The 22,168-nt window shown below is 46.5% G+C and overlaps 2 protein-coding genes across 8 annotated transcripts in view; both read right to left on the reverse strand.

Moving 5' to 3' along the window:
- PCBD2 (pterin-4 alpha-carbinolamine dehydratase 2) overlaps nucleotides 1-5,845 on the reverse strand; it is a 63,739-nt gene extending 57,894 nt beyond the window's left edge. For 2 of the 5 annotated variants that reach the window (XM_036313577.1, XM_036313576.1), the window contains exon 1: nucleotides 1,890-2,018. Coding sequence is in view for 2 of the 5 variants with exons in the window: in XM_036313574.1 (XP_036169467.1) it covers nucleotides 1,890-2,021; nucleotides 5,694-5,777 (216 nt within the window). In the remaining 3 variants the exon portion in view is untranslated. Of the gene's footprint in view, nucleotides 1-1,889; nucleotides 2,022-5,693 lie in introns of those variants that run through there. The other 3 variants (XM_036313574.1, XM_036313575.1, XM_036313578.1) reach the window with 3 other exon arrangements.
- Nucleotides 5,846-11,404: 5,559 nt separating this feature from the next.
- TXNDC15 (thioredoxin domain containing 15) lies at nucleotides 11,405-21,668 on the reverse strand. 3 transcript variants are annotated; one of them, XM_036313781.1, is made up of 6 exons: nucleotides 21,249-21,668; nucleotides 20,718-20,834; nucleotides 18,034-18,524; nucleotides 16,153-16,316; nucleotides 14,148-14,278; nucleotides 11,405-12,076 (listed from the first exon to the last, which is right to left on the reverse strand). In XM_036313781.1, the coding sequence occupies exons 1-6, from the start codon at nucleotides 21,475-21,477 to the stop codon at nucleotides 11,880-11,882; spliced, it is 1,329 nt and encodes a 442-aa protein (XP_036169674.1). In that variant the 5' UTR covers nucleotides 21,478-21,668; the 3' UTR covers nucleotides 11,405-11,879. The 3 variants fall into 3 exon arrangements, with proteins under 3 accessions (XP_036169674.1, XP_036169675.1, XP_036169676.1); XM_036313782.1 differs by lacking the exon at nucleotides 20,718-20,834 and having other exon boundaries at nucleotides 21,249-21,652; XM_036313783.1 differs by lacking the exon at nucleotides 20,718-20,834 and having other exon boundaries at nucleotides 18,034-18,701; nucleotides 21,249-21,387.
- Between the last annotated feature and the right edge of the window lie 500 nt (nucleotides 21,669-22,168).

Here is a 22,168-nt window from a genome sequence, read left to right on the forward strand (position 1 = left end):
GTACACCTAAAACTAATATAACTAAGATAATATTGCATACCAACTATATTTAAAATTAAAAAATTTTATAAAAGGATTTCTTCTATTTAAAAAATAAATATTGAATTTTAAAATTACCATTTTCTGACGGCATCCACTCCAAAGCAAAGCCCTAATTCCTTAAAAACTCTCCCAACTCACTAACACAAGCCCAAATCCTGTAATATGTCTATCACCATCTTCCTGAGATGGCCCACAATTCCCTATGTTGTGTGTTCTCCCTCGTTTCAACAAGCAGATAAACTCGGCCAGTTCAACTAATGGTATGTTCTGGTGGTCTTTGGCTGGTGGGCACTGATAGTTGTCAGGACATCAGTTGCCATGATAGGCCACTATACATGCAGAAATCATAGGAGCCTGGCTGGGAAAATGATTCTAGAATATAATATCCGTGCTGGTTCTCTGAATACATTCCCTGACCAGATGATTTTCTTGTCATCTGCCTCTTTTTCCTAAAAGCTGGATGAAGGGAGAAAGTCTAGTTAATTAGATGTCCTGATGAATAATGTTACAATTAATCAAGGATGCTCTGGGCAGCTTACCTTCCCTCCCATTACCAAAAGTCACCCCAGCACAAGGTTAGAGTAGGGCTGGACGACTGACTCATGGGCAGAGCCTGAGGCAACACTACTCAAGTACTTTAAGCCACATGTTCAAGCCCAATAAATTAACCCCGGCTTAAAGAAGTCAGGCTGTACACATGTAAGAATTTTAATAAGCTTGGAAAATGCTACCTAGAGCTTATGCACAAGCTTACTGTACCAATGGGATTCCCTGCCACCAGCCACAGAGTGCTAAGCCCCTGACAAGAGCTTTTGAGCACATGGGGCAGCAGTGACAGGGAGTCAGCTTGGTCCAGGTTTCCTCAGGAGTTGGAGACTTACAGCAGAAGGCTGGCAGCCAGATGGATGGAAAGCAGAACAGGGCATTCAGCTCGGTGGAGCCAATGGCATTTACTAAGAAAACATGTCGGAACTTTCTTTAGTAGAAATCTGGTCCTCACACACCCTTCCAGAAATGAGCAAACACTGTAATCAATATCTGCATTTATCCAATGCCTGTTTGTACACAGAACTGTGTTAGGTACAAAAGAGAGTTGTTTAAGCAAACGTGGTCTCTGCCTTCTAGATGCTGACATCTAATATAAATAAAAACAATAAATCTATCCAGAGGATTACCAAACTAACTGAACAAACATGAAACAGTCCAAAGTAATGACTGTATATAGTAAATGCAATGGAGTAAGAACTGAAGTAAGTCATGGGAGATGACTCTCTAAACAGGGTGGCACCCTGATGGGACAGGTACCTGTAAGGCTGAGCCTCCACCTGGCGATCAGCTTTTAAGAAACGCTTCAAGGGCTGCCTACTGGGCTTGGGGGAAAGGAGCCAATCAGAGAAGAGGGTGCAGCTTGGGAGATGATTCAGACAGAAATACAACCAGAGGGAGAAAGAAAACTGGACAATCAAGAAAATTAGGAGGAATCAATCAAGCTGGTGTGTGTTTCTCAACTGCTGTTACTAATGTCCCCTTCGGATAAACATTTTAAAAAACTCACATTCTTTTATCATGTTATTTAAAATTTGAAAGGAAACTAAACCTCCTATTTAACACCAAATCAAAGCAATAGTGGTTTCAGAATTTGATTTTCCAAATGACACTAACCACCCTCTTTAACCTAGAGTTAAATATGAATCATCCAATCAGTTGGGTGGTATCAGTGAATTCTTAAAGAAGAGGATTTGGATCCTGGATCCACTTGGGATCAGACAACTAGTAGTATTAGAAGAAGTAACAGCCTAAGGTGACAAAAACAGACCAGGGTACTAGCAAGAAAATGTAGTAATTACCTGATTAAAATTTTTGAAGGAGAACTCTTTGTAGATGGCATTTCTCTCTCTTAATTCTGACCATCCTGCTGCTTTAAGGTCGAGTATAACTTGGTTCCTCTCCTCTGTTGTCAACAAGTGAGCATCTGCTGACTATGAAAAAAGCACATTTAATATCTGTAATGTAGAGGTTTAGTTAAACTCAAACTTAAAACTCTTTTCCTTATATGTAGAAAAAAGTCTTAAGGACAATAATTTCTAACCACCTTTGGTTCCTTTGTTCTCAAAATACAAAGTTCTCAAATATAGACAAAACTAAAGCTAGCTCTGTACAACATAAGCTGCTTCCATGGTATGATAGATATATCATTACCCCTTACCACTGTCTGAAACGTCACAATTCAGCTTCTCTGGTTTATTACAGATACAGTTGAGACTGACCATTACCACCGTCCATCTTACTAATGACCATTAATAATGGCCAGCATTCCAGAACTTAGGAAACTGAGTTCAGCATACTCACCCAAGGAAACCCTGCAAGTATACTGGCAGGACCAGAATTAGAACTCAGCTATAAACTCTGGTCTAGTGCTCTTGGGATGGTCCCACACCACCTTAGTAGCCTTCACTGGTTATTGACATGGGACTTAACTGTCTTGGTTCACTATTCCCTTTCAGATATGATAAAAACTAATCCCCTGGGGGCGGGGGGCGGGGGGGAGGACAAATGCACATTTACATAGGATTTTTTTAAAAATCTTTATTGTTCAGATTACAGTTGTTCCTCTTTTTTCCCCCCATAACTCCCCTCCACCCGGTGTTACATAGGATTTTGATAATAACTTCTGAGACCCACAGACCCTCTGGACTACAGGTAAAAAGCCTTTTGCCCTAGTGAAGTGAGTTTTCTCAGAGGACCAGAAAGACAAACTCCCTCCACAGTCTGGCCAGAGCATTGCCCAGTCCAAAGCACTTGTGTGCATTGTCCACCTTGTTCCTACTCACCCTAGTGATGAAATTCACAGCCCAAGAGTTCTGTTGGTTAACAGGCCCACACTTTCCATACTATTTGGTGTGTGTGTTTTAAATATACTTTTGTTGATTTCAGAGAGAAAAGGAGAGGGAGAGAGATAGAAACATCAATGATGAGAGAGAATCATTGATCGGTTGCCTCCTACATGTCCCACACTGGGGATCAAACCTACAACCCGGGCATATGCCCCGACGGGGAATCGAACTGTGACCTCTTGGTCGACACTCAACCACTGAGCCAAGCCGGCTGGGCTCCATACTATTTGTTTTTTAACTGAAAGAACTGTAATGGAAGCATCATGGCCAGAGAGAGGAGAGAAGGGCACTCTACTAGAAGTCAGAAGAGTTTCATTCTCATTCTGGCATACATGCCAATCAAAAACTCTTGCCTTACCTATTTGTAGGGTTACTGTAGGCTTCAGTGAGAGAGGGACTGTCATCCAGAAAGAGTGAGCTAATGTGAGAGTTCTCATCAAAGGGCAATTGCGGCTGAGCTGGATTCTCCACTATGAAACTGCAACTCATTCCCACTTCAAAAATCCTAAAACCTTTTATTACTGACATTAATGTAAGAGAGCAAAGCCAGTAAACTCATTTAAGACAACTTATTCTAGAGCAGCGGTTCTCAACCTGTGGGTCGGGACCCCTTTGGCGGTCGAACGACCCTTTCACAGGGGTCGCCTAAGACCATCCTGCATATCAGATATTTACATTACGATTCATAACAGTAGCAACATGACAGTTATGAAGTAGCCACGAAAATAATTTTATGGTTGGGTCACAACATGGGGAACTGTATTTAAAGGGCCAGAAGGTTGAGAACCGCTGCTCGAGAGGTTTGGGTCAAGATGGCGGAGTAGTGAACACTGTGCTCTCCTCTTCCCATGACCACATCAAAATTACAAATTACAGAACAACCAACCTAGAGAACTATGTGAAGACTAGCTGAACGTATGTCCTATAACTAAGGACATTAAAAAGCCACTACGCAACCAGTAGGAGGCGGAGACATGAAAGGGGCTGACCCCGTGGCCAAGTGTGGCAGGTGAGAATTGGGAGGGATTTCACAGCGAGCGGTTCCCCCTGAGGAGCCAGGGGCCCCAGCCCCTCCCTGGCCTCCCCACCCTGGCTCCTCTGCCAGAAAGAGGAACCCCACAACACATGGCTGTGAAAATCAGTGGGGATTCCACCCATCTGGGCGAGGTGGAAGGCCAGGCATCCTCTGAAAGGGCGATGCTCAGACTCAGTCTCTTGCAGGCACTCACTCTGCGCTCGGACGGATGGACAGTGGCTCCGAAGCACCAGAGACAGGAAGAAACTGAGTGGTGTGGCTTCAGGGCTAGGGCTGAGGGGACAGTGGCCACTGTCCCTGGGCGGAGCCTACAATGGGGATATTACAATACCAACCTGATGAGATTTTTCAAAGGCTTCAACTAAAGAGGTTTTTAATCTGAAGGCACCCAGCCTGGCACATGGCAGTCACTCAAACCATTCCTCCCAGATCACCCTACTTTGACTTCATCGCCAGGACCTGGATCACTTATGCCTGGAGACAGGCCTCGGCGGCAGTCAGCACTCAGCCTGTGTGCTCACCTTAAGGTCAGGAAGCAAGGCGCCTAGCTTCCTCCATCCCCGAGGTATTTTTAATTTCTTCTATCAAAATACTGCAAACTGCCCTGGCCGGTGTGGCTCAGCTGGCTGGGTGTGGCGGAGTGCCGGGTCAGCTACCCTTACCCACAACAAGAGAGAAAGGGCTGCCAGTGTGATTCCTGGTCAGGGCACATGCCTGGGGCTGGGGCTCCGTCGCGGCGGAGGGCGTGAGGAAGGCAGCCAATGGATGTTCTGCTCCCACGTCGATGTTTCTCTCTCTTTCTCTCTCTCTCTCTCTCTCTCTCTCTCTGAATAAAAAAAAAAATTTTTTTTAACTACAAACGGCCAGCCAAAACCGGTTTGGCTCAGTGGATAGAGCGTCGGCCTGCGGACTGAAAGGTCCCGGGTTCGATTCCGGCCAAGGGCATGTACCTGGGTTGCGGGCACATCCCCAGTGGGAGATGTGCAGGAGGCAGCTGATCGATGTTTCTCTCATCATCCATGTCTCTAACTCTCTATCTCCCTTCCTCTCTGTAAAAAATCAATAAAATATATTTTAAAAAATAAAAATAAATAAAAATTAAAAATAAATAAATAAATTGCAAACGGCCAAATGGGCTCTAATATAAGCAACTTGAAATGAGTTTAAATGCAACATTTTCCCCACTAGGTGGTGCTGCACGTTAAAGCTTTCTCTCAAGTTCATTTATCTCCAATATAGCCATTTCTAAAGCAGGAAAACTGACGGACGCCACTCATAAGAAGAAGAAAGAATCGTTGTGTCACCAAAAAGATAATTTATTAATAATTCCTCACAAAGAATAACACCAAAACAAACCCGTTCATTCAACATTCGGGCCCCCCGTGTAGAGCGAGCGCGCCCTGCGGGAGACGGTGCCTGCTCCTCGGAGCGCGCAGCCTCGAGGACCGAGCAGCACTGCCGGTCACCGCAGCGGCCTAACCGCCAGACACCGTCCGGCCGCCCTGACGGTTCTGAAAGGACAGAGGTTCCCGGCATTCCGCGGGCTGCACGGGGTTTCGAGGCCGAGGGGAAACGGAGGTGCCGCGACCACGCAGCGCGGCCACCCAAGCCCGAGCCCCGAAGCCGGGCCCACCTCGGGCCTGCGCGGTCCCCCCCGCCCCTCCGCCCGCGCCACGGAGCCGCGCCCCCTCCCGCACCGCGCGCCCTCCGCACCCACTCACCATGGCCGCGAGGCCGGGGCTCCAACCCCGCAGCGCCGCCCAGCGCCGCGTCGCCCCCCGCGTCCCCAGAGCCGCCGCCGCCATGGCCGCCGGCCGAGAGCTGCCCGGCGCACTGCCTGCCCGCCGTCCCCCGCCCCGGCGCCCCGCACACCGGCCCCGCCGGGCAGGCCCCGGCGCGGCCCGCCCCGGAAGGCCCCCGACAGCTGCGACCCACTCCGCAGGCCCCGCGGGCGCGCTCGGCACTCCTTCCGCAGCGCCGCGGCCCGCCTCCGGGCTGCCTCCTCTGTGCGGGCGCTGGGCTGCCCTCGGCGCTCAGGTTTCACCTCGGGTTCGGCTCCCCGGGCCGGCACGGTCGCCGCACACTCGCGGCCGCTCTGACGGAGCTGGGCTCCACCTGGGCGAACAGTGCGCCGGCGGGAGGGTGTCTGGGCCGGAGGAGAGGAGCTGCGGGCGGGGGTGGGGGGAGAGCCGTGGTGATTGCGGTCCGCGACTGGCAGGTCGGCGCCCCGGAGGTCCGGATCTGCCGGTGCTTCCGCAGCCGCCGAGACGGGCTCCTCTGTTTGCCTAACAATCTGGAAACCTGCTCAGTGTTGTCTAAAGAGCAACGCCCGCGCGGCACGCAGTAGGCGCCTCAACACATGCTGACGATTTAGACAAATTTTCTGTATCGTTTTCAAGAGGGGCATTTTTACATGTGTGTGTATTCATTAATATTTTATTCTCATTATTTTTTGCCTTTTATCTTTCTGAGAGGTCATTCATATATAACGTAAAATTCACCCTTAAAATGTGTAGTCCAGCGATTCTTAGTATAGTCCCTTGTATCTTTTTTAACTAGCTTAGGCAAATTAATCATATGCAGAGGATATAACAGAATACTCAAGAAATTTTTTTAAAGGGTGAGTCCATTTAAGTTCAGCTTAGCAGTTACTAGCGTTAGTTTGTGGGGTTTATTTAATACATTTTTATTGATTTTTACAGAGGGAGAGAGAGATAGAAACATCAATGATGAGAGACAATCATTGATCAGTTGCCTCCTGCACCGCCTGCAGGCCCCCCCACTGGGGATTGAGCCCGAAACCTGGGCATATGCCTTTGACTGGAATTGAACCTGGGACCTTCAGTCTGCAGGCAGACGCTCTATCCTCTGAGCCAAAGGGCCTGTCATTACTTTCTTTTTTTTTTCTTTTGCAAAATGGGGATGTTTTTATTTTATTTTTTCACATTCAATATTATTCTGTATTAGTTTCAGGTGTACAACATAGTGGTTAGACAATCATATATACTTTACAGAATAGTCCCCCCTGATGATTTCAAGTACCGCCCTTGGCCCATACATAGCTATTATAATATTATTTTTCCCCCATTGACCTCTCCTCTGCCACTCCCCCCCCCCCGCCCCAGCATATATCCTCACCCCCTAGTGTCTGTGTCCATTGGTAATGCTTATAAGCATGCATACAAGTCCTTTGGTTCTTCCCATACCCGCCACCCCACCCCCCCACCCCACCCCCACCCACTCCCCCCAACCCCCACCCCCCGCCTTCCCTCTGAGATTTGACAGTTCATGCTTCTCTGTCTCTGGATCTATTTTTGTTCATCAGTTTATGTTGTTCACTATGTTCCATAAATGAGTGAGATCATGTGGTATTTATCTTTCTCCGACTGCCTTATTTTAGTGTTAGTTTTTATTTCCCCTATGGACTTGGAAAACTAAAGCTTTTTTGGCCTCAAAATAGCCTGAAACTTATGGCCCAAACCACCTTCTTCACTTTTGCCCACTTCATGAAAACTCAGGGAGAATCTCACTGGAGGCCCTAATCAAATGCTACTGGTCTCAAGGCATTTATCTAAGACATTCTAGTTTCTCTGCCTCGGGTGGATAGAGACTAGGGGTGGAATTAAATGTTGTATTTGCAATATTTACCTTGAGTGTTTACATCATGAAAAATGCTGTACAAACTTGCTCATTAAAGAATTGAAAAATGAGGTGTGCTCTCTTCCAGGCGCATGCCCACACCTTTCCCCTTTTCTTCCTCCACTGGCAAGCTTCTCCTAAACTCTAAGGGACGTGCAACCACAAGACTTGCAACCAGGGGAGCAATGGGCAGCAGCAGCTGTCCCAGGCCAACCCCCTGAATCTGTCCCCATGGCCCCTTTTCTCGAACTCTCCAGTGAGCTGACACAAGTCCCCAACTTGGCTCACTTCTTTACTTTTTAGAGCCAAAGCAGCCCCACCTAGTCTCTCTCCTGTTGCTTCTATCTTAGGCCTTTCCTTGTTTCACTGTCCCTAGCTTTAATAAATGTACTCTCAAAAGAAAGGGGGAGCCCTGACTGGTTTGGCTCAGTGGATAGAGCGTCGGCCTGCGGACTGAAGGGTCCCAGGTTCGATTCCGGTCAAGGGCATGTACCTTGGTTTGTGGGCGCATCCCCAGTGGGGGGTGTGCAGGAGGCAGCTGATCCATGTTTTTCTCTCATGGATGTTTCTAACTCTCTGTCCCTCTCCCTCTCTGTAAAAAATCAATAAAATATATCTTTTAAAAAAAGGGAAATGAACTGGTAAGTGTGAACAAGTTAGAGCCTATGATGTTGTGAATTATATTGGGTCTTCCCTAAGTGCTGAGCATGATAAAGGTGTCTTTTGTTAAAATGTTAATGAGTGCATGTTTGGAAAGCTCCGAAGGATGAGGGCTGGTGGCCTATGGAGCCAACCTTGTGTTTAGAACTTTTAGTCCTGGCCTCTGGGGAGGTGAGCCACCTTGTGGGGGCTCCAGGCTCCATGAGGACAGAAGCGCCTTTGTTCAGGACTACCCCAGGTTATCTCTTCATTTAGCTTCATCTCTCACATGTTTTAATATCATTTTTAATGAACTGGTCTGGTGAGTAAACGGGTTTTTCCTGAGTTCTGTAATCCCTTCCAGCAAATTAATCGAACCCAAGGAGTGGGTTGTGGGAACCTCTGATTTATAGCCAATCCATTAGAAGTACAACCCCTGCTTACAGCTGGCTTCTGTAGGGTGAAGGGTAGAGACAGTCTGGGACTGAACCCTTAACCTATGGAACCTGACACTATATCTGGGTTGAATGTCAGAATGGAGTTGAATTCTTGGACACCCTGCTAGTGTCCAAGAATTGTTTGTTGGTGAGGGGAACCCTACCACCGCTACATTGGAAATTGGGTCCTGGAACCCCCTTAAAGTCCCCTCATCATTTTCAGTAAGTTTATTTTCACCATTTTCCGTGGCTAACACCACTGTGACTGGGCATTTCAGTTCTAGTCATGAAAGCAGCAGCAGCAGCAGCAGGTTACTAGTAAGGCCCAGGAGAATTGATGTCCACCTGTAGGGGCTGTAAGTGCTCTTTTCTCACATGTAGCTCTCCGGATTTAAGTCCCTTAGTAAAGATTTACTGGGCAGATCCCCTGTAGCAGACATGTTGAGAAAGGCAGCCTCCTCCTGTCTTTCAACCCCTGCTAGGCTACATAAGGATGGGCTTGGGCCTGCAACACTTCCTTACCAATAAAGACCCTGCACAGTCTGTGCCGGGCTTACCACCTTGTGTAGGAATAGCCTTCCATTTCAGACTCAATGTGTACTCCTTTATTCTGCTTAAGCATGTATGTCAATAGCCTGAGACGTACCCCGGCTTTCAGTATTTCAGACTCCAAGGGAGAGGGGTCCTGTTGGGGCACTTACAGGGTAGGCAGTTGGCTACTGGAAGCACCAGCTAGCCATGAGGGACTGGCACTATTGGAGCTGGTCTTGCTCTGCCTCTTTTTATATAAAAACTAGAGGCCCGATGCATGAAATTTGTGCAAGAGTAGGCCTTCCTTTCCCCAGCTGCCGGCACCGGCTTCCCTAAAGTCATCCAGTCTAATTAGCATATTATGCTTTTATTATTATAGATTTTGTTCCCTCCTGTGCTTCCCCTTAATACCAGTGCTCCCTGGCTAATACTCTATTCCTTTTAACTCTACTCTTGAACCTCCCCTCCAAGGAACAGCCTGTTCCACATTTTCCTCCAGGGGAACCCCATGTAGCTTGTCTCAACTAAGTGATAGAAGCAAAGCCAGGGATCTACTGGTCATCCTGGGAGTCTTTCACAGCCCCAGACTAGGTAGAGCAGGGCCTCATTACATATCAAAAACATGAAAATTCCTGTATCTTTAGTAGAATTCCACTCTGGGAATCTGAGGAAATGAGACCATATACAATCATAAATCCAGCAACAGGTTGGGAAACCACCTTCAGATCTACTGAAAGGCCTACTATAGAGCCATGGTTAGGAAAACTATTAGCAACAGTGAAATACTTACCATTTGTTAAGGGGGGAAAAGAACCCACAAAGTACTAAATTTTAGCTATATTATGACTAGCTGTGGGAAATACATAACAGGAAGACAAGAGGGAATACATACCATGATCACTTAGGCCATGGCACAGAGGTGGGGCAGGGTACCATCCCACATATGATTAAGTCTGAAGCTGCATCCCACATATAATTAAGTCTGTAGCTGGGAGCTACATGACCAAGAGCCAAGTTACTTGGGGCCTCATTTTCTCTTCTGTAAAATGAGGATACTAAATAGTAGTGCCAATCTCATAAGGCTATTGTACAGATAAATGAAACTATATGTAAAACAGTACCTGGCACACACACAGTAACATTCAAGTGTTGGTTATTACGAGAAATGGAATTACTAGAGGTTTATCCCCTATATTTTAAGTGTAGAAAAATACATATGAAAGTTCAAATCCCAGCTTCATCACCTTACTATTTGTGTAACCTGGATGAGTTGTTAAACCTCGCTGTGTCTGGGTTTGCTCATTTGTAAAGTGGAAATAATAATGGTACTGTTCTGAGCCACAGTTCCCTCCTGCCAGTGACTAACCCAGCCATAGATGTCCACAACATGACATACAAGTTTTAAAATATCCTATATAATGCTGAGAAGATTCATCTAAAAGGTTCTATTTCCATAAAATTTAGGGTGCCTTATGAAATGAACTCTCTAAAACACAAATAATCACCAGGCCAGTGTAGCTAGGTGGTTGATCATCAACCTATGAACCAGAAGGTCAGGGTTCAATTCCCAGTCAGGGCACATGCCCGGGTTGCTGGCTCGATCCCCAGTGTGGGGTGTGCAGGAGGCAGCCAATTGATGATTCCCTCTCATCATTGATGTTTCTATCTCTCTCTGCCTCTCCCTTCCTCTCTAAAATCAATAAAAATATTTTTTATTAAGTAAATAAAATACAAACCATCAGTATAAAAGTAATGTGTCATCATGTGATCAGTTGTCATATCTGAATTTAAGGGACCTTTTAAAAACAGCTTTTCAAAAAGTTTGTATAAATGACATGTTATCTGTTTTCTATATGTGTCCTAAAACTAGACTAGAATAAACTTATGTGCAAGAATAGTGTTTTATATTTCTTTTGGCTCTCACTAAACCTAGCACAGTGCTAACATTTTAAGGTTCAATTAATGCATGCTGGTTAGATAACTATGACTAAAATTAAGTTATGCTTTAGCACAGAACTGTTACTAAAAAAGCTTCAGTTATGATAATAACATTGACTTTTTCCTAATAGCTGCCTTACCCAGAAAAAACTTCTTAAGCCACTTAAAATTCTTTTAGTGAAATTAGAGGTCACAAACAACAGGATATTTAACTCGTATTTTCCCATTAGTTGCTACTTATAAGGTCATACTTATCAATTCTAGTTTATTCTTTCTGTAACAATACTTTCCTGCTTAAAGTCTGAGAGAGAAACTGCAAATGAACAGAAAACCAACCTCTTAGACATATAAGAAATCAAGAGTTTTCTAATCTGAAAGTCCTATTTCTGCCTTCCATATAGTAAGCACACTGTCATTCTACTCATTATTCCACCAAAATACATCTTCACATTTCAAACTGGATTATTTCCTTAAAATACTGAATTATGTTCAAATAGTAAAAACAAGAATGGTGAATCCTACTGAGTATTTTTATATTTGCTTATTGCAATACTAGTTAAAACACCAGTTTATCAATTTTTTTACACATTTAACAGTTCAACAAATGCATGATTCTTTGAAGTTGTAAATCAACTCTTCAGTGGAGAAGATGTATGAAATTGCAGCATTAATTTCTGAAATGAAGGATTGAAATTCCTCTTTCCGACTTCCTTCAGTCCATCTCTACTCCACATGTTCCTGCTCTTGTCCTGGAATTAGCCACCGAATGCTCTCAGTTCGAATAGTAGCATACATAATAAAACTAATTAAAAAGAATAAGGAAAATACAAGCAACCAGTCCACGCTTTTTATCGAAGTGCTGGGAAGAGGGCCTATTTGGTCAGCTTGAGTTACCACCACATTTTTCTTGGCTTCTATACCTGCAAGAGAAAATAATTATTTCAAATTAGATAGAAAACATACCCGCTACAGATCTTTCTGAAGTATTTTGCATGGTATGCAAATGACATGCAGCCTTAAACACCACTGGTAATATGTCTGGGATGGGTTTCACCTGTCGGTATCATTTGTAACTTGCCTTTCTCCCTACCACATCATAGGAACAGGAATCCATGCCGCTGTTCCAAGCTAAAACACTAGAATTTCTGTGAGCTCATCAGGGCTTTTGAAACCAAAGTCCAACAAGTAACTAGTAAAGCTACTCTCAGGAGTCTAAAGAAGGTTTTCGCAGGTTAAGTAATGCAAAATTCAAAATGCTTCCTAATAAATTTACTAAAAGAATTGTTAGCACAAATAACAACTGGGATCGGTGATTACCGATTTCATTGGTATCCTCCGTTTTCTAGGAGCACTGAATAAAATAGCTCCCTTTCTCCATATCAATCTGAATGACAAGACTTGAAATAGCTAACCATCTGGTAACAGGCCTTCTTCTCCTATGAGGTCACTCGGCTCTTTGTTATTTGGTGTTAGATATAAGTAATTACATACAACTTAATATATATGGAAGGTATGTTATAATTTGTATTTATTTTCAGGGAATATACTTCAAGAAGAAGATGGATGCTCATTATTGAGATGTTAAAGCTTTTGAGGAATAGACTTTTCCAATGAAGGAAATTTCTTCAATATACAAGGCCATCTGGTTTGGCAAATATTAAGGAATTAAAATAGCATCCGCAAATGGATTAATAAATGGAATACTACACAGCAACAAAAACATAACCATACACAACAGTGCAGATGAATCCCACAGATATAAAAGTGAGTGAAGCCCTAGCCGGTTTGGCTCAGTGGATGGAGCGTCAGCCTGCGCAGACTGAAGGGTCCCGGGTTGGATTCTGGTCAAGGGCACATGCCCGGGTTGCAGGCTCGATCCCCAGTTCGGGGGCATACAGGAGGCAGCTAATCAGTGATTCTCATCAATGATATTTCAATCTCCCTTCCTCTCTGAAATCAATAAAAAAAATATTTTTACTAGTAAAAAGTGAGTGAAATAAGCCAGATACAAACAATCTAGACTCTGTCTCCATTAATATAAAATTCAACAACAGGTAATAGCAGCCTGTGGTGTTCAGAGTCAAGATGGTAGTTATCCACAGGGAGGGCAGGAGCAGTGGTGCTGAAGCGGGGCTGGTGACACTCTCTTTCTGGATCTGAGGACTGTTACCCAAGGTGTTCACTTTGTGAAAATTCATCGCCCAGTTCACTACTGACTGATGCATATTTTTGTGTAAATATTACACTCAAATGAAAAATGAATTTAAAAAGGAATCTATGCCGAAACCGGTTTGGCTCAGTGGATAGAGCTTTGGCCTGCGGACTGAAAGGTCCCAGGTTCGATTCCGGTCAAGGGCATGTACCTGGGTTGCGGGCACATCCCCAGTAGGAGATGTGCAGGAGGCAGCTGATCGATGTTTCTAACTCTCTATCTCTCTCCCTCCCTCTCTGTAAAAAATCAATAAAATATAAAAAAAAAATAAAAAATAAAAAATAAAAAATAAATAAAAAGGAATCTACAGGTATATGATATGTGAATTCTATCTCAATAAAGTTGTCCTATTTTTATTGATTTCAGAGAAGAAGGGAGAGGGAGAGAGAGAAATATCAATGAAAGAGAATCAATGATCAGCTGCTTCCTGCACGCCCCCTACTGGGGATCAAGCCTGCAACCAGGGCATATGCCCTTGACCAGAATCAAGCCCGGGACTCTTCAGTCCATAGGCCAACGCTCTATCCACTAAGCCAAACCGGCTAGGGCTATCCTTTTAAAAAAATGAAAGACATATTTAATCATATTAAAATTACCTATTCATGTTATGCTTGTTACTGATTGAGAGATATTAAACAGGCACATACAAGTTTATTAGAAGTTTTACATCTCAAAGCAATCTTGAATCCTTCACTTAAGGATGGTAGCAGATCGGAACCCACAGAAGGCACATACCCCCAGCTATAAAATGTCTTCTACAGCTTATTACTTTTACATACCTGTCTGGTTAAAAATGAAGATTTTGAGTGTTTCCAATGTTCGGTCTGTATGATTAAATCTAGCCATTGGTTTAGCTCCTTGAAATAACAAGATGTTAGGAACAGCTACAGTGCCAAACCTGGTGGAAAGGCTACAAGAAAAAGACAGAAACCTGAATTAATAGTGGGCTTTCTCACACAGTTACCATATGAGAATGGACAGCAATAAATGAGATAGGATCGGTCTTGTGTGGAGGTTTCTGATATTCAAACTCCAGACTTGTAGTTGTTTCTGACCACCTTCCTTATGGGTCACAGTTGGGGGCATTTCTGTTCTGCTGAGGTGCTTGCTATTACAATATGGAACTACACGTGACACAATCACTCCACTATATGAGTTCCTAACTGCCAGATCAAAAAATTCTAACTCACGGACAAAAACACACTGCGTCAATTTACTTGACAGAAGACATTTCACACTCTCCAAAATGCCCACCTCCATCTCTCATAAGGATACAACTTATGGTAAGCAATTACTTTGGGAAAGTTGGCACAAAGGAATCTATGATCTAACAAACACACCAGGAAGTTCACAATTAGGGCAGGGTGCTTGGGAAGTAACATGACCTGCGTGGTTTTGTTTCACCTTTACACAATACAGAACAATGGTAGGAGCTCCGAATCAAAACGTTCTGGGTTCAAGGCTCAGTTCTGTCAGTGAACCAAGTAATCTGTGTAACCTGCAGACTACTAAACCTCTTTAAACTTCAGTTTCCCCCATTAGTAATATTGGATAATCAGGATTTTTTCTTTTGTAAACATGCTTTAACTTAAATATTAATATATGAGGCAAACTCATGTCCCACACTGCCATATACTAAAAACAAGTATCCTTTATTCTTCATAATTAAGACACCATATCAGACACTGAGAAGGATGCATGGAAATGAAGGAACAAAGCAGATGACAAAAGCCTGCAGGGGGATAGGGATCATGGTACCAGACCTAAAACCAAAGAGTACTAAGCAGGTGCTAGAGCCAGCCCTGCCAGCCTGGAGGCAGTGGAGGGCCCGGTCAAAGCTGGACATTGACCTGGGCTGTCCTTCCCATCCATCTGTTCTCTTAGGCTAGGCCACTTCGATATTTCCCCGAAGCCCTTGTGAGAATTACTAATTTGTTGGGCAATTTCTTTCTTCATAAACAGTTTCAGGGAAACACTGGCAATTACCTTACCTACACCAAAACTCAATGGAGCACAAATTAAGTTTTACTCAACTTCAATTTTACACCAACTTGACCATCATCCAACCTTTCCAAATTCTTTCACACACAACACTTTCTTGTGACCTGCTAAGGAACATCTGATTTAGAGGATGAGGAGCATGCAGTTTATAACCCAAGCATAGTCATAGCACTTAGGGGGTATATATACTACCTGAACAATGTTCTAAGTAACTTATTGAACATTTAAAAAAGACACCCACTGAACAATATTAAAAAATAAAATAAAACAATGTTAAATATCATTTTAAAAGACTAAACTAATTACTGAATTAATTTATTGAATGTCTACTAAGGCATATTCAGGCAAAAATAAATGTAAGCGGGAAAGGGAGAAAAGGAAAAGAAACTCTAAGTAGACACAAAATGGGGGTGCCGAGAATTAGGCTGTCAGGTGGGGACCTAAACTGCAGATGAAAGTCACAAAGGAAGATCTTACTTGTGACTAATTTTGCTAATTCGTTCTGGCCAGGATCCTAGGAAGTCCTCCGGCCCCTGCACTGCCACCACACAGAGAGCTGTCCTTCCTCAAAAGGGACCTCCATACAGTGGGCCATCAGTTTCCTCAGCCAGCCGACATTCCTCACTCCGCACTCACACTTGCCTTTCCCTTCCTTCAATCCCTCTGAAAAGCTCATGCCTGCCTCCTCTGCATTTCACTTAATTATCACCTCCAAACAACTGCCAAAGGGATTGTCTCATTGGGATGAGACAGAAACATGGAAACCCAACGAAGGGAAGATACCTGCTATGCTGAGATGCATCCAGGGCCAAAAAATGAAGAGCTGGAAATGCCCGGGGCAGAGAATTAAAATGAGGGGCCAAGCTGGCAGAAAATCGGCACCAAGGGGTATAAAACAGGACTAGCGTGCAGTCACTACCATTGGGGTTTAGAAAATCCATAAGGTCCTACGGTAAAAGAAACAAGTGTTAAAGTCAGCAGTAAATGTACATTTTTCTGGAAGGATACCCAAGAAGCAGGAAAAGGAGGTAGGGGGAGGGGGAGGAGGAAAACTGTAGTATATCCCCTTAAAACCTTTTGGATTTTGAATCATAAGCATTCATCAATCAGCAGAAAAGTACTATCAAATAACAAGTTATACACTTTCCTTTAAGCTTTCTCAACCGTACTCTAGAGCAATTTTCATAATTTAGCCATTTAAATACTAGGTGCTCACAGGGTATAGGCCACTGTCCCAACCTTTGATTGGGCATCTCACACACTCTGATGGCATTGTGATCTCAGACCCAAACTCTCATCCCAGCAGATCCCAGTCTGTACTGAGCAGTTGTATCAATGTATTTGGCCAAAGGTTAGTTCAAGTCAAAAGTGCACCATCTCTGCCACCACCCTAACTCTGTTTAAAACTGCTCTCCCCTGGTCATGTGTGTGACACCTATGAGACAAGTCCCACAGAGCTCCGGCACTGAGGGGCGGGTGTGAGGCCAGCACTGAGCCTGCACTTGGAAGGGCTACGTGTGTTCAACATATCATACATGCCCTCATTTAAAAGAGGCAATAACAGCCCTAGCTGTTTGGCTCACTGGTTAGAGCATTGGCCTGCAGACGAAAGGGTTGTGGGTTTGATTCCGGTCAAGGGCATGTACTCTAGTTGCAGGCTTGATCCCTGGCCCAGGTTGGGGCGCATGCAAGAGGCAACCAGTTGATGTATCACTATCATATCGATGCTCTATCTCTTCCCCATCCCTTCCGTTCACTCTAAAAATCAATGGAAAAAATATCCTTAGGTGAGGATTAAAAAAAAAAAAAGAAGTAATCACAGCTTTCAGAGCTCAGAAATCTCTGCATTCATGCTGCCATCTGACATAAAGCCATCCTAGAGAAACTATCCCATAAAAAGTTATCAGGCTTTATTCAAGTATTTTCTTTGGAATCACTATTTATCTAACTAGCTGGAAAAACATGGCTGGGTTTGGGACAATTGTTTCAGCAGTCACTCAAGAGTAAACACTGGATTCATACTCTTTGGAGGAAAAAACTTTCCTCAATATAACACATTTCCCAGGGGCATCACTAATCTAAACAATGCTAAATTACAATTTTAACAATTCAGAGTATTATTTATAATTCAGATTTTTTTTTTAAGAGAGAGAGAGAGAGAGAGAGAAAGAGAGAGAGAGAAAGAGAGAGAGGGGAGAGGGAGAGAAAGATAAAAATATCGATGAGAGAGAAACACTGATCAGCTAGATACCTCCTGGGGATCAAGCCGACAACCCAGGCATGTGCCCTGACTGGGAATCGAACCCTGACCTCCTGGCTCATGGTTGATGCTCAACCACTGAGCCACACTGGCCAGGCTATAATTCAGACTTTTTAAGCAGCTTCTGTTATGATTCTGATGTCTACTGGGATTTTTATCATGGTGATTGGTGGTGAGACTACTCCAAGGATGATTTTGGATATTGCCCAAAAGCATAATGGACACTAGTTATATCCATTCTCACTGATGCTGCCACTGCACACTATCCTACTTACAATATGATCAAGATTACCATCTGAAAGTTGATAAAGTCTTGAATCAAAAAATTGATGTGCAAAAAATAAAAAATAAAATAAAAATAGATGTGCCAAAAAGGAGAAAAGTACTAAGTCATTGTTTCTTACCTGTGACATATTTAAAATTTTCAGGGTGAAATTTTCTAGTCCAGTGACGTTTCTCTCCTCACAGTTGACCTTAGGGGATTTCTGGCTATCAGTGTGATTGGAGTCCTCAGTGGGGGCCGGGTCAGCTTCCACTGCTTCTGGCTCCGTGTAATCCTCCTCTTCTCTATCCGGGATGTTGGCTCCAGCGCTGTCCAGAGAAAAGAGGCTCTCTGGGAGGTGGCATGGTGAGTCTTCCTTCCTTCCAGCCCTACAGGTGCCACTGCTGGGCTCTGAGCTCAGTTTGTCTTCGGCTTCCCCAGGAATCACAGACAGCATCACCATGTGGTTGCCCTCGGTGTCCAGCCCCAGCACTGCATCGGCTTCTTCTGCTGACGTGTCCAGGACCACTGGGCCATGTGAAGGCTCCTCTTCACTCATGTACACAGTCCCCATCTGGAGAACAGGGGCAGGCTGCTCCTCCCTCGACCACATGTGACCACTTTCCTCTGCAACTAAAACATGCCAGCATGTTCACAGTCACATGTGACTTCCAAAAAAATGAACCCCAAAGAATTACGGTTCTCCTCAAATATGAAATGTTCCCCTACAGAGAAAAAAGCTATCCTTCCCATTAAACTATCAGAGGGCCCCACCATTCTCCAGGTCATGAAGAAGGTCTCAAGAAGGTACTAGATTAATGAATGCCAAACAAATAAGTAGATAAATACATAGCTTCAAGCAAAAATGGCTGCTTGCCATGTGAATTATAAGCAAAAAACTTTAATAACGGATTTACGGAAGATGCTACTATGGTAAAGCATCTTTGCACACATTATGACAGTTATGTGAGATAGGAAGGACAAGGGTTATTACCCCCACTTAACAGATGACCAACTGAGGCACAGAGTGGTTCAGCATAATGCCCAAGGGCTCATAGCTAGCAAGCAGGGGAGCCAGGTCTCAGAGCACCCACAAGCGCAGGAGCAGCAGCAGGGAGAAAAGGAGAACTCTCCTCCCACTTTGGAGCCACTAGGTAGGGCTTGAGCAAAATACTCAGATACGGAAAGAGTCCTGGGCAGTCTTATGTGTCCATTTAGCAATCTGCACACACCTCTGTAACAAGACTTCTGCTCTCCAACTTGCATTACCTCAACAACAGCTGCCAGACTCTGTGCTAGGCACGGACTAGGGGAAACAAATGAGCCTAGCTGCACTCGCATCAGCTCACCGTGTAGCTGGGGAGTCACCAGCTGGGTAATGAACTCTGCCAAGCCACCAGGTTATGAACGACCAATTAACTACGGAGCTGGGCGGGGTCTGGGAGCTTCTAAGGCAGTGGTTCTCAACCTTCCTAATGCCGCGACCCTTTAATACAGTTCCTCATGTTGTGGTGACCCCCAACCATAAAATTATTTTCGTTGCTACTTCATAACTGTAATTTTGTGACTTATGAATCATAATGTAAATATCTGATATGCAGGATGTATTTTCAGGGGTGGCGACCCACAGGTTGAGAACCGCTGGCTCTAGCTAGAGCCTCAGCCTGCAGGCTGAAGGGTCCAGGGTTCAATTCCCCTCAAGGGCATGCACTCGGTGGCAGGTTTGATCCCTGACCCATCTCATCTATGTTTCTCTCTGTCTCTCCCCATCCCTTTCATTCCCTCTAAAAATCAATGGGAAAATATCCTCAGGTGAGGATTAACAACAACAAAACAGGCCAGAGGCGAATCGGTCACAGAACCTAGCCCAACCGGTTTGGCTCAGTGGATAGAGCATCGGCCTGCGGACTGAAGGGTCCCAGGTTTGATTCCAGTCAAAGGCATGTACCTTGGTTGCGGGCACATCCCCAGTGGGGGGCGTGCAGGAGGCAGCTGATCGATCTCTCTCACTGATGTTTCTAACTCTCTATCCCTCTCCCTTCTTCTCTATAAAAAGAAATCAATAAAATATATTTTTTTAAAAAGCTGTGTCCAGTGGAGGGACACGGCCAACCTGTGACAGCCACTGCAGAAGGGAGCTACGAGAATCAATAACCCACCTCTCTCTCCCCTCATTCTAACCAAAGGAACCAGAAGGCGGAGAGACCATTGTCACTCCATACGGGGCAGGATGGAGAAGGCCTGAGGGCGATCAGGGAGACCGCGGGGTACCCGGCACATGCTGTCCCCCTGGAGGCCAGCGGGTAAGTGCAGGATCGGAGGGTGGCACCGAGATGTGACGGTGACGTCAGGCCGACCCGGGCTTCAGTCCTGGCTCCTCGGCTCCGACCGCCTTTCGAAAAAGTCTTATTGAAGCCGAGTCTCGGCTTACTCACCTATAACACAGTGACGGTAACATCTCCTCCACACGCATTTAAAGGTGAAGTGAGATGATGCTCACGGGGCCCTAAGCACAGCACCTGGCACACAGTAGGCGCTTTCATTACGGTGGTTCTCTATTGCTCAGCCTCCTCCCCGATCGGACAGGCGGCTGCCCTGCCTGGACCTCGATGCCCAGGGAAAGGAGAGACCTGCCTGCTCCTGATGGGAATGAGCAGGCAAAGCCGCGTAAAGGAGCGGGGGGGTGGGGGGGCACTGAGAGGAAGGCCTCCACCCGGACCAGCCCTCCTCGGAGTGGCTGCCTCCCCCGGGGAGCCTCGAGCAGCCCTGCAGGCAGCGGGTGCTCCGGGGTCCCCGTGTTCCCGTCACCCGCCCTCATGCAGGCACCTGGGCGAGACTGGGCGCCCCACGAAGCGAGGGCTGCGCGAGTCAGACGGGCCCTGCCATTTCCCACGGGTGCACACGCAGGCGGAGGGCCTGGCCGCTCGAGCTCAGCGTCTCCGTCTGTAAAATGAAGGTGCGAACGAAACCTACCCCACAGGGTCGGGGGGAGATGCGGGGGGAAAGGGCTTCGCACACCCCCGGCGCCTATCAGGGCAGCACGAATGCCGGCTGCTCGTCATCCTTAGCGGTGACAACGAATTGCCCACCCCAGTAACCGAGTGCCTGGTAGACGTCGGGACACGACCACTCCCTACCACAGCCTCCGCTGAGGGCGCTGACCGTGGCCGGTCACGTCCGGGCTCCCGCTCCGCCGTCCCTCCCACCGCGGACCCCGAGCCGGGATCACGGAGGGGCGGGGGGCGGGACATCGCGGGGAGTAGAGCTGGCAAGAGGCCGGGAGAGGCGCGCCTTCGCGCAGGTGAGACCGTCGCCCGGCGGCCGCAGCCTCCCGCCCCCGCCCCGGCCCGCACTTACCTTCCTGGCAGCAGGCGGGAGGCCCCAGCACCCACAGCAGAACCTGCCACCAGCCGAGGAGCCACATGGCGCGGGGCGGCGGCCCGGACCACCACCCAGGCCGAAGGGCAACCGGCGCTCGGCTACCGGAGTTGTGCTCCTCGCCGGAGGGAAGCCGCGGGCGGGCAGGCCGGGAGCGCAGGCGCGGCGCGGCGCCATCTTGGAAGCGGGCAGCCGCCGCGGGCGCCATCTTGGTGCCGGGCGGCTTGCCTCTGGCTGGCTGCCTGCGCGGTGGTTTCAGGGTGTCTTCAGGAGCCAAGCACCAGATGTGTCAGGTTGCCTTGAACTTCCCTGACCCCCGCATTCTGGGCGGGGTTCCCGCAGAGGCCGTGGCCCTCTTTCTCCCCCGGCGCGGGGGCGCCTGGCTGTGGGCTGCACACCCTGCACGAGGCAGTGCCTTCTCCTTCCAGATGCAGGGCCCCGAGCCCCCGCCCCGCCCTAGCCCGTCACCTGCCCAGGGTGGTGGGTGAATGCAGGATGCCCCGCTACGTTGGCGTCTCACGGAAACAGCCAGTATGTTTTCACTGTGAGACGCACACCGAGATGCACAGGAGACGGATGCCCCGCAGTTTTATCTGGTGCATCTGACCGTCCTTCCTCTCCCTGTCTGCTCGGGGCAGGAGGTGTGGGTTGGTTTTGTGGAGTAAAAAGCGCCCGCGCCCTAGCCAGTTTGGCGCAGTGGATAGAGCGTCGGCCTGCGGACTAAAGGGTCCCGGGTTCCATTCCGGCCAAGGGCACACGTCCGGGCTGCGGGCTTGGTCCCCAGTGGGGGGTGGGGGGTGTGCAGAAGGCAGCCAATCAATGATTCTCATCATTGGTGTTGCTATCTTTTCCTCCCTCTCCCTTCCTCTCTTAAATCAATAAAGAAATATATTTTTTAA

This window comes from Myotis myotis, unplaced genomic scaffold (assembly GCF_014108235.1).
Source record: "Myotis myotis isolate mMyoMyo1 unplaced genomic scaffold, mMyoMyo1.p scaffold_m19_p_6, whole genome shotgun sequence".
NCBI lineage: Eukaryota > Metazoa > Chordata > Mammalia > Chiroptera > Vespertilionidae > Myotis > Myotis myotis.